Genomic DNA, 13,266 nt, shown 5'->3' on the forward strand with positions numbered 1-13,266 from the left:
TACTTCCTTTAAAAGTTGTATTATGCCCCGTGCCTTATTGTTAAAAATGATGCAATGTATCTAGGCTTCCACTGAGCCGGGTTTAAATCCATATAATAGTCTTGCTCAGACAAGGTTTTGCTAGTCGTCGTAAGTTAATCCCAATAGCAGTGAATACCTCATGTATATTTCACTTACACCAATAGTTGTCCGCATGCTCCTACTCGGACCAACTTGCCACGATTAAGTTAACACAAGCTTCCACAGACCAGCGTAACTATAGACCAGTTCATGGTTAGCACATGTCCCAAATGACCCCGAATATCCACATATCTTCAAAACATGAAAAGGCCCCACTTTGTACATTTTGAAATAATCACTCCTACATCGATGGAGGTGCTACAAAAATATCCTTTGTTTTCCCTTGTCAAGAAATACTTCCACCAGTGTTTCATGGAGTGCACTGCTTGTGCATAAATGAATAATGATTACATTGCATTCATGAGCACGTATCTAGTATTTTGTCTCTGTGAATTTCAAAATTTGTTCTGCAATGACTTTTCTCTGCTCATGCTCAGACTGCAACCGTGAACTGGCTTATATGCAGCAGCAGGCAGCAGAACCCGGTTCGAGTTGGATATGGCGACTACTGCTTTGTTGGGGAAGCACAAAACAATAACATGATGCATTTAACAACCTTTGGTACTGGAAAGTGTCATTCCACATATTTTTCAGTCAAGGTAGACGATCTCTTAGCCTTTTCGTTGCAAGAAAGCTAATGTACGACTGCAGGGAGTATCATTATTTCGTCAAGAATTAAATAAACCACCGTATTTTTGTTCATATTTCTTCCTTGTTTAATGCAGGTGTGAGTTGTGATGTACCTGATGGCGTTGTGTATACCGATTCACACAAAACTGCCGAGAAAGGAGATGAGCTTGCTCTAAAATGCCAGTTTTATGAAACGCCAATCGCCGTTTACTGGAAGAGAGGAGATGAGCCAACGAAGTCACCCAACCTGATCACGTGGGTGGAAGGAGAATCCGCATCCGGGTCATGTGTCCGTGACGGGTCTTGCTATATGAACGATGACTTCTCTCTCATCATCAGAAACATTACAGTTTCAGATCAAGGAACATATATCTGCAGAGTTTCAAACTACAAAGGGATCTTGATTCACAACTTCACAGAAGTAAACGTCTTCGGTGAGTATATCACTCTGTGTTCATTCAACAATATGACTGAGAATTAACCCTTATAGGATTCTTTGATAAATATCCCTATGCTATACAATTATACTACCTTTTTTTTAATTTTAATCATGACGACAAAAAGAGAATATTACTATTACATGTTGTACACCATATAATTTACTTTTACTATACTACTAATAATTGTATTGGTATTGATATATTCAATTTGAACATTTATATTGAAGAAAATAGCTCTATGTGTCACATGATATTTCTCACTTAAAGATCTGATGAGCTTCGTTGATATTAAAGCAAATTTACTTTTTTAATTGTTCAGCTCCTCCGTTGGAACCCTTTCCCCTTATCGATGAATGTCGAGGAATACTTCCAAAGGACGATGATCAAACCTGTAGTCTGTCAACCTCTGATAGCATCACCATCACATGCTCAGCATCAAGCTACTTTCCAGATATCGATCTCTACTTCTTACACGAATCCAAAAAGATGGGTGCAAAAAATATCACAGAATATGCAAATATGGACGGAACGAAAAGCAAATCAATCTCCATCGTCGCTGAACCCAGTGAAAGCCCCTATGTTTGTGTCACTTCTGATATCCCGGGATTGCAAGACCTAAGGACCGTGACCGTCACCGTGACCTTGTTAGAATCTACCGTTACCATGAGAACATCCTTCAATCAAACCACGTTATCACCGAGTCCGAATGGAGGTTTAGCCAAATTTGGTAAGAACTCACGATGAATTATTATTTTGTGTAGAGTTGATAGATGTAGTATACAACTCCCATCATCTAGACCCTTTGTTGGTTAGGTCACTACACCCTCTCGCAGCAAAGTCAAACATACAGGTTGGCACTTCTAATAAACTAGTTGAGAGGGCCTGATCTAGAATATCGGTAAACTTTATCCACACAAGGTACCTCTAAATGTGTACGACGTTCAGGAATGAGTCAATCGTGTTTGGACTTTTTTTAAGGTCCTGATGGTTGATATGTCATAATTCAAGATCTTATGTACCATTTGCTTTATGAGAAAAGGAAGCGGGAATATTTGTCTTATTTATCGGAAAATTACTTTAATTCCCATATAGGTCATGGGTCGACCAGCATATTTAGATCCAAAAAAATAACCGAACAGTAATGACGGATGATTAGCATTTATAATGAATGGCTACTCGTTTGAGCAAAACCATATATTTGTTTTACTTTTCCGCTCTCAATCGTCATTATTTTATAATTGTGACTAGTGTTACAAAACGCTAGTTTTGAATATGAGACTTTGAATTTATTTTCAGATTGATTTATAGTGCATGCGATTGAAAAAAAGCAGTATTCATCACATAAGAAAACATTAAATTGTAGTTGAGACGCTCACCATGCGAGAAAAGAGGACTATGAAAAGTTGTATTCGCAAACGATATTCTTTATTCTATTTGCAGTTGTACCAGTTATCGTAGTCATCGCTCTATTGGCTGCGATTTCGATTTGTGTTGCCATCATCATCTGTTGGTGCCGGAGGAAACAACTGAGGAATCAAAGTATGTTGATATCTATGGTTTCTCATCACTGGGTTGAGCATCATCAGTATTTCACTGAAAACAAAATTACCTCGTAACAAAAACGAATACAAAATACTTTTTTTTATTGAGCCATATTTTACAATTTTGATATGAATACAATGTCATTAGAAATGTCGATGAAGCCTGAAAACCTGTAATGATATCCAGGCTAATCTGTTACTTTGTATTAGGTTAACCTTTGGATCATCAAGAAATGGAATCTAAAACGAAACAACTTTGCAATAAAATATTATTTTAAAACGTCCCTGGGTGATATCAATAGATTTAGGCTTATTTTGTTTTATATCAAGACAAACGCATATTAATGAAGTACGTGAACTTTTACGATTACCAAAATAACAATGCTATAAACTTGAATACACCAAAGAGAAATTACTTGAAGCTCTGTCATACAGTAAGATGGCTCAAGGCAAAATAATCGTACAGTTATTGTGAATGTTGACGAGCTAAAGACAAATAATAATGATAACAGATGTTTCATTTATATATCGCATCATATTATACGTCCTAAACCTTGTACACGACTATGAGTGGGACTCCCCTGAGAAAAGTCAAATGGAATTTCTCAGGCTTTCTTTTTTTTCCCTACAGAAAAAGACAACCAGGAATCCATACCACTACACCCAGACCGACATATAAATGGTAACTCTTTATATTGATCTGTCGTGACACATATTATTTTTTGCTTGCAGATACTCACACAAACACACACTCACACACGCACCCACATATACGCACATTCTTCCTCCCATCTTCATACATTATCGCTAACAAGTTGCTTTAGAAAATATCACTAATAAATATACGCCTGTTTATATATATATATATATATATATATAGAGAGAGAGAGAGAGAGAGAGGTTGAAAAGGTTCACCTTTATTGGTAAGTGTTGTATAGGCTGTTTTTACCCGAAGGCTCATTAGCAACTAAATACTTGTTTTTATTTGCCTTTCTTCTCTCTTGTTTTATGTTTATATTATAAACGAAAAAGTGCGAAGTTGACTGCTGACATTATTTCAGCGTTAGTGTCATACAATAACATATTTTGCTAATTTCGTTTGAATCAAATTCTGGTATTGCCATAAATAATTACTCAACAATTTGTGGGTTGTTATTATTTCCCTCAGGGAAAGTATCCTTCCGGGAGCCACGGGTGCACCTGCTCATCGGACGGAGCACGTAGCTTACCGGCCGGCATCCTTACGGGCGCCTTGCATTTCACTCGACCAATTTTCACCGGGCACCTCCCGGGCGCCGCAGAATATGTGACCGCACATGCCGTAGAAAAGAAAATCGGAAGGTTCCCGTACGGTCTCTAAATCCACGGCAAGCCGCCGGGTAGGGAAAATCGTACGGGACCCGGTTTATATGTGACCTAGGCATAAGGCTAGGTAATGTAAATAACGATTTCGTTACAATATAAACACTGGACATTTCGTGACTTCTTATTGTTTGTTTGTTCGTAGTTCCTGAACATCTGCTGAAGGCGATATCCCCACAAGAGGTAGAAGGGTTCGTTTACAGACTGACAGGAAGACATTGTAAGAGGCTTGCTAAGGCTGTAGGAATCACTGATCAGGAGGTGATTACCACCATCATTCATGACAATAATGACGATCTGTTCGACACTCAATCAATGATCATTGACTGGGTAGATGGACAGGAATGCAGCAACTTCGAGAAGAGATGCAGGCTTGATGATGCCGTCATCAAAATTGGTCGCCATGACATGACAGGTATTAGATCCATTAAACGATCATTTTGTAATGTATTTTTTCATTACTTATTCATTCTTTCGTATGTTCACTACCCAATCAATTCATTAATTGATTAAGTTATTTATTAATCTTATAATTATATAAAGAGACCATCTTGACTTGTGTGTGATACTTAAGAGCCTTGTATCAGGTAAATCATCACGATTTTGGGGACATGTTCATTCTTCTTCAATATATACGTTAAGAGACTACTTTTAAGACAAGGCATAAACATTATCAATTTTTTCTTCTTCTGTGTTTCAGATTCATTTGGGACAACCATCTATCGGGTTGAAACAGGAGGTACTGTACAAAGACCACATCCAGATGCCAAGAAATTCAGTGAGTTTGCATTTTTTCTAGTCAGTTAACAACAATCATTGTGTGCTTTATTTACCTCCCCGCCTATATAATGAAAACATAGACTCCGATTTAAAGAGGAACACAAGTACTACTCCATCCCTCGCCGCATAATCTTGTTCGATTACTTCAACACTTATTAAAAGTAAAAATGGCATATTGGAAGGTAGACTTCTCCCCATCCGAATAATGAAGGCTAATTCCTGTCAGAATCATTCATATTTACTGCTTTATTAATACTATATCCTTGCCCAAGTTAATATAGCCAAACTTTTTATTCCCTTAATCAAACATATATATAAATGTTAACAGTCGCACTTTCCCGCTTGTTTTGCAAGCAAAAATATGATTGATTGTCAAATAATTGTTTTAGGCCTTCACTTTTGTCGTATTCTATTCCAAAATGAAAATGACAAAACATACGCTTTTTTTAAAAGACTGTGCACTGATCTACAAAAAACTAAAAGTTTCCTGATGTAAGACTTAATTTTACAAAACAAAGGGAAGTCTCGAAAAAATAACAGTGAAAACAATGTATTCATATCTTAGAATCAATCTAGATATGTATTTACTTGGTTTGAGCCCTCCGACGCTCAACATTATTATCTAAAGCTAATAAAGGTCTAAACTGTATCATAAATATTGGAACATGTACCATCCTAGCATTTTTTAAACTACTACTGTGACTACTGACCTTTGCTTTACACACAGATAGTACTACCATATTTGATGATGATCTGCAGGCGTTGCTGAAGCATCTTCCTACATGTGCGGTATCAGTATTTCTTGAGAGGCTTGGCATCTCAGTTGATGAGGATAGGGAGGATATAGAAGAGAAGCTTAGAGGTTGGAGGGACGATAATCTGAGAGGACCTAAAGCACGTTCCATGAAGGAACTTGTTTTAATTCACAAAGATGTGCTGAATAAGACGAATAACAGTAATGGTAATTGTCTCCATCGATATAATATTATTTGTTCTCATGGAATCCGAATAAAGATGACTTACCCCGTGCAAATATAACTTTTACCGATGAATCTGCAGTAATGACAATATTTATTTGTTTACGTGAAATTATATTGCTGGATACTGCGGCGGTCAAATAATAAAACTAACTAATGTTTATTTTCTTGCTAGACTATTATTGTTTTCTATTGTAACAGAAAGCTGCGCTTCCATTCGATGTTTACCATATTATATTACTTATATGGTTTGAAGGACCTAGAAATCAGTTAATTATATTTAGATACATGTTGAAGATGTATTCTTGCTTCAAACACCATAACATTATCCGAAAAAGGGTCACTTAAAATATCTGTCCGCATACACTTGCAAAACTGTATATATTTCTCTGCCATATATTCATTTAATCCATTTTTTTTTTTTTTTATAAGTACTCGACTTAAAAGACGAGGAACTAAAGGACGTATTTGCAAGCATCTCTTCCAGTAAACAGATGGACCAGCTAAAATCAAGGCTTCGGAAAGAAATCAGAGAGGAGTCTTTCACTCTCCAGCATCTCAAAGAATGGAGGGATAGCCAAGACATGGGGAACCGTCGAGAAACTCTAAGAAAAATGCTCCATGATATAAAACTATCAGGTTCGTACATTTATTTTCTTTCCCAAGTGCAACAACCTTCAAAGGCATATTGCTCAATCTACAACCAAGAACAACGAAGTCTTACGAAGATGTCAAGAAACATTCATGTCAAACATATTACAATCATAGAATAGATCGTTACACATTTTCGCTACAAATCGTAAAAGTCTGCATAGTCTCACAAAGTCAGACGCTTTGCTACGCACTCCAAGTTACATGAGCTTCTGCCTGTATACTAATATTGGTACACGGTTGAGATACTTGTAATATAATGACATCTGAGCTACTTACTCAAGTCTACTCGTTTATCTTCCAGGATGCATTGTTAATCGGCGCCCTCCACAACATGTGTACAAAGCTGAGATGGTACGTTTAGCGTTCAGTTTACTATGTAATGACGTTGGTCCTTTGGCTGCACTTCTCAACATGGATACGTGCAACGGAAAAATAGTGCGAGAATCTCAGAAAGGAACCGTAGGTCTGTTACTACAACTATTGAACAAATCGAAGGATATCGACACACATATTCGGCGTGATTTATGTGTCGCCATTAGAAGTCTTGGATATCTGGATGTTGCTCGATTAGCTTATTTCGGTGAGCAAACATTATACATGATGGGGCCTTTTTTTAGCCGCTTTTTTGATATCACTGATTAAAAGAATTTTTTCCTTTTTATTTGTTATGCAAAAATCCAATTGAATGTGTGCATAGGCACAGGATGGAGTTTTGAGCTGACATGGGTGCTAATTCGGATGATAATTGTGAACCTAGAAGAACAGTATTGGTCAGTGTAATATTCTAATCTATGAGTTGTGTGCCTTGTGTATCAAACTACACATCGGCCCTGAATTCGGAAATAACAGTGCTAAATTGTGTGATTTGTTGGACCAGCTGAACGGTAGAGATACTGCTACAGACGGCTTTACAAAGATTTAGGAAGTTTTCCCTCGCGACGGTATATTTAAGGGAGCCAGTGTTTTTGCTTGGCCTAAAGACCGGTGTCTTTGCTTGTTCAATTGCGCTTACCGTAGCATTCGACATATATGGTCGGATAGCCATTTAGCGTGAGATATTCTCATTATGGTCAACATGGTTGATCTTTGCTGCGGGTCTACACGGAGAAGTGATTATCCGTGTTCGATCAATGATAATTAAGCCAACTTTGTACCGGTACTACTGAACGTGTACAGGCATATATGTTGACCTATACAGCCATAGGTTTCCAATAAACGTAGGTACCGAAGCCATATGCGTTCATGACTACTATACCATGACTTCACATTCCAAATGAAAATAAAGATATCTGTCCTATCCTACACTGAAATCAGTTCAAGTACGTTAGCATTATGTCAAAAATGACATCAATATCATTATTTAAAAGATCTTCCGAACATGAAGAGGTCCAATGAAGTATGTTATATACAAGGAGAAACGTACAAGCATTAGTTCGCCATAATAAACACTCTGCGAAAAGGTATATATTTATATTTTTTAAAAGATACAAATATTTTGCAAATGATCTTCTAAAACAGCCTCCTCAAGTACCTCAAATGTATAAGAAAATAGAAATGCTAGGTTATTGTAAATTTCTGTAACAATATCTTCTCAGACTTAGATTTGCTGATGATTTACTTAAATGATTCGACTTATTTTGTCCTATTTTATACATACAGATTACGATGAAAGTCTTAGTGTACTCTCCAACGTCACTTCAAAACTGTCACAACAGGAAATGGAAATGTTGATGAAGCATCTTGATTCTGAAAAAGCAGACAAAGCAGTCCTGTCAATAGGTCGGGCTAGACAGCAGAGCGCGGGGACATACGACAACCTGATGCTTATGAAGAGATGGAGGGATCAGTTCAGACCGGAACCTTTCCACCACAGCTCGAAGCTGGTTCATGGTCTTCGAGCAATTGGGCGAACGGGACTTGCAGAGGAAGTCCTTGGAGGTGAGTAACGCATCGACAAACCTTGCATGCCCAAATACCAAGTGATGATGCTAAAAAGTTTTCTTGATGTTCATTTATACTACCTTGCTCTTGCAGCGCATGTGCATTGTTTCTGCGCTCAATACATGTTTATGTTTGTTGTTGTTCATACTTTTCCTATTATCATCATTTTCATTGGTATTATTCCTTTTACTTTGACGAGATAATGTGTTCGTTTTCAATGTTATTTTTTGAAATTATTGAACAACCGCACATTTTCCAACTGATTTCTTTCTCTTCATAGGTCTGTACAAACATATGCAAATGAGTGGAGCAGTAGCAATACACATTTGCAACAGTCTCGAGGACGATCAACTGCAGAGACTATACGTACACCTCGGACTACGTACAACAAAACGTCAGGAGGATCGGACTACTACATCAACGGCCGTCGTGGAATGGATGCAGAATTGTGTGAAACACTTTGACAAAATTCCTACGCTGAACAAAATGGTAAAGAACAAATTCGATTTTCGAAAACATGAGAACAACGAACTTTTCAAGGCAGGATTTTCCGAACTTGCAGAGGAAATCATGCTACTCCAGTACCCTAGATTCCCTAGGATTGTGTAGCCATAATGTCCTTTGACAAGAAATGAATCTACATTTGTGTTACTCTCAATAAACATGTCATAAATATTGGTGCATGGTATAAGGTGATTGATTCAATGCTTAGTGAAGAGCAGCTGGACTAAAAACATGGTAATAGTATAATGTAAATTATATGTGTGGGCTGTAGAAATGAAAGTATTATTGTCATTTTTATTTGTTAACGGTTGTACACAGGCGGAAAGATATTTTTTCAATAAGTTTCGTTGTGGTAGTCCGCACATACCCTTCGCCAAGTTGTGTGGGTTTGTAGTGTATAGACTGGTGTTGTTATACTAGACCAATACGTAGGGTATGTACGCATGCACTCCAATCTTTAAAACATTATGTAGTTACGATTAATTACCTCCTCCCTTAAGATATTTGTTATAGTTATAGTTATTAGTTCTGATGTTTTGTTGGAATGTTCATATACTCAATCTTTATGAAGGTGGAAATAGTTACCTTTTAGATGGTCCACCCAATTTTATCTAATGTTAATAATACGGCATTTGCTCTATATGCATTGATCTCCAAACGTGTCTGCAAACGGCCTTGGAAGGGCCACTCCGCCCGATGCGTGGGGAAAACTGTTCGTATCTTTTAACACAGTGGAAATTGTGTGTCATATAGCGTGATATAAATGTATTGTGGGGAGAATAAAATAAATCGGTGCTTTCTGTTGTCATGTTTGCAATGCTATGTATACATTGTACGCTGTCGTACCCATTTGTAAAGTGAAATGGATAATGTGAGTATATCTTAGAAAGTTTGATAATCAGGGGGTTTATTATGGAATTCATGATTAAAATTGTGCCTCTCGTCTCTTTTTAATTTATCCTTACTCAATACTTATTGATATATTATTCATTTTCTCAATTTCATGAATTTTTATTTTTGAATCTGATATCTGGACATATCGTATTTGTGGGGAGAAGGTCGTATTCATCTTCTTAAGATTTACAATCCGCACGAAATACGTTGAAACTGTGTTCTCTTAAGGTGTTTGGTTTTAGAGTGTGGCTACGATGAAAATACTCATCCACTATTTTCAGAGCATTAATACAAAATGGTAGAAAACACAATTATATAAAAGTACCCTTTTTACGACAATCGCAGTGTCTCCCCCAAAGAAACACGAAGCTTAAAGCTATGTCATTACTATACCCACCGATATCTATGTATTTGTTTAAGAAGCAGTTTGAGATTGATCCACAAATAATATTTTCATTTCAGGCAGTGAAAAGTAAACAGTTACTGCTGATTGTGGAAAATGTTCGGGACATCCAAAATGTTAGAGTTTGCAAAAAAGGGCGATTATCAATAAAGCCTGTATATTTGCCGTACCTATATAGATTAAAATGTGGATGGATTGTGTATACCATAGCTTTGAAACGTGTTTTTAATGTTTTGCTCTTTTTGTTTATATGATATATGATGTATTTTGTATTTGCCATTCATATTCTTGTTCGTTCTATTTGTTAATGTATTTGCTTTTAGGGGATTTACGGTTCATCTATTGGTTTGTGTTGATTTAATGGTGTTTCTTGAAGCTTCAAATCAAATAAATGTGTGTTCCAAATGCCAATATCAAAGGGACAATTTACTCGCATAGACATTCCCCAGATATACTCGAGATATGCTCGAGATACATTCACATTAAAATTACGATAACAGGAGAGCGTAGACAGGTTAATGGAGATATGTTGAAGAAAGTTTGGAATAAAAACATGTCACTTTGAAAATGCAAATACACATTTATTCCAGTTCGGATTTTCCTAAGACCTCTTAATTCGGATAATATCTAACTAGAATTTTAATTGCATAAATTGAAGACAGTCATTCGTAATATTTTTTAGAGACACTCTGGAACAGAATAGACTTGAATTCTATTTGGTAAAATATTTTGGTCATATCTTTTCCTTCTTTCTTTTGTAATGAAAACTGAAAAAGATTGTGGTTTGTTTTAGAAAGTCACAACAAAATAAAAAGAAATCGTACAGAGAAGGTACATATTTTCGAATGTTGAGATGTGTATCCTCCACATGTCTGTAGATGTTAACCCGTTGACTACTAAATCATCTAATTCCCATAGACTTAACAAAGGGACCACCAGGTTCCAGCACGCAATGGGTTAAAAAAGCATATGATGCGAAGTGAATTGATAGTGGATACAGAAAGGTGCTAATCCCAAATAATTGAGTTATGTGTGAGACATAAAATGGAAAGCTAGAGAAGTGTGGGAAATATACTTTATTTACACGACCACGTTCAGGAGAGTTGAAGGAGGAGGGGTAAAGTTGGAGTAGTACATCTAGACTTGCTGTTCTTAAGTTGATAATATAATTTACCTAAATAGATGCAAATAGGCCATTTTCGTAATGTATGTAATGCATAAGTGTTTGTGAAGTGCCTCAATACAAATTATTTCGTTCAGCTGTTAAGAATAATAGTATTTCAATAGTCAGAATGCAACTGCATATATTAAGTGTTGCAAGGTAGGTCAAGCCATAGGCCCGAATTCACAAAGGAGGCTTGTCGACAAACTATGGTTTTCTTGCGTCTAACGACGCGTTTCGACGCGTTTCGACGCGTTTTTCCAAACCAGGTTTGCAAAAAACGCGTAAAAACGCGTCATATGACGTACATAAACCTACATATACAAAAACAAATGTGATATTCCGATTCAGATGTAATGTGAAGTGTAACCTTAGAGGTATATAGCAACCAGTCTCGTTTTCTTTAATAATTGTAATATTATACACAAATCTTATTTATAGGATTAGGAAACACATGGTGTATTTTTCAATGAACTTTATTTCAGGTTTTAACGAGAGTCAGACTCGACTCGCACATGTGCTTTTTTAAACTCTATTTTTATCATCGATCACAAACTCATTGTAAATAGTCATTACATTTTTTTTACTTGACACTAACATTACTCATAACTATTTTTTGATATTTGTATAATGTACATGTATATCGCTGTAGAACATGTATTTTTATAATTTATGTCATGTATTTATCTTATATTGACATTGTCATTGTACATTTATATATATCTTTTGTTTCAATGTTTCAATGTAGGTGAATAAAACAATTCAAATAAATTAAAATAAAATTCAATAGGTTACCATTTGGTAAACGTAACGTTGGGCCTTGTTCATACTTCTGTGTTGAAATACCAGAACTTATTGTCTTTGCTTATAGCAGGGACTATTGTTGAAAAATGTTGACTATGTTAAACAAAAAAGTATAATTCTTTTTTTGTGATATAAGTATAATTCATGTGTTTTTTTTTGTAATCGAGATAAGTTTGTGTAACTGATGTACGTATTATTATCCAATTAATAAATGATAGAGAGAAAAAAAAGAAGGAAAAAAAAAAAAGGAAAAGGGACTGTTGTGTTTGCTTAAAACCCATACTAAAGTCAGCTTATTTTGTAAATGGCATGTGTGCAAGTGAAATTATTTAAGTTACCATGTAAAAAAAGACATAGATACTTAATGGTACAGGGTGAATTTGTAGCAAGATTGTTATTTTAAAGGTTTGGGAAATTTTGAAAATTGGATGGATAATGATTCTTTACAATTTTGATATATTTGGATGTCCCTGTGGATGTATTATAAGCACTATAAAATTTAGCCCCTGGAACACTTCAGCTTTCGAGTAAAATTGAATAAACAAATTTAACGGTGCTCGCGGTTAATTTAATAAATTTCAAATAGCGGCCTACGGTCGTAACGGTCGTAAATTTTGCTGTGCAAAATCTCTGATTAAAAAAGTTGGGTAAAGTATTACCCAACCTTGAGCGAAACACCAAGTCCCTTCGACATTTAATTACGCTTGCCATAGTGTCATATCAAAATTGGACTGTGCGCATTTCCGGGGTAAGAAAGTAACGATGCAGATTAATATTTGAACCACGCGTTGGGTAAAAATTACCCAATGTTGCGTCAAAAAGGGAACATGGTTGTCGTTGGGTAACATTTTACCTTTTACATTGGGTCAAATATATTGCACATCAGTTGGGTAAAACATTAAACATTTGCTGGGTAAATTTTTACCCAACCACCCCTGTGTCAAATTTTACCCAACAAACATGAATGTTCCCTTTTTACCCTCGTAAAGTGTAAAATTTTATCTTTTTTTTTTAGAGTGAGGTAGCTGCGACCATGAACATCTCAGAATATGTA

At 36.1% G+C, this 13,266-nt stretch overlaps 1 protein-coding gene across 1 annotated transcript; it reads left to right on the top strand.

Moving 5' to 3' along the window:
• The first annotated feature begins 1,787 nt into the window (after positions 1-1,787).
• LOC115921081 lies at positions 1,788-11,179 on the top strand. The gene is made up of 10 exons (XM_030978148.1): positions 1,788-1,917; positions 2,631-2,729; positions 3,363-3,413; positions 4,239-4,508; positions 4,794-4,871; positions 5,601-5,834; positions 6,283-6,489; positions 6,806-7,084; positions 8,164-8,442; positions 8,726-11,179. The coding sequence occupies exons 1-10, from the start codon at positions 1,854-1,856 to the stop codon at positions 9,052-9,054; spliced, it is 1,890 nt and encodes a 629-aa protein (XP_030834008.1). The 5' UTR covers positions 1,788-1,853; the 3' UTR covers positions 9,055-11,179.
• The last annotated feature ends 2,087 nt before the right edge of the window (positions 11,180-13,266 follow it).

Source organism: Strongylocentrotus purpuratus, unplaced genomic scaffold (assembly GCF_000002235.5).
Source record: "Strongylocentrotus purpuratus isolate Spur 01 unplaced genomic scaffold, Spur_5.0 spur5_scaffold_1, whole genome shotgun sequence".
In the NCBI taxonomy this organism is placed as follows: domain Eukaryota; kingdom Metazoa; phylum Echinodermata; class Echinoidea; order Camarodonta; family Strongylocentrotidae; genus Strongylocentrotus; species Strongylocentrotus purpuratus.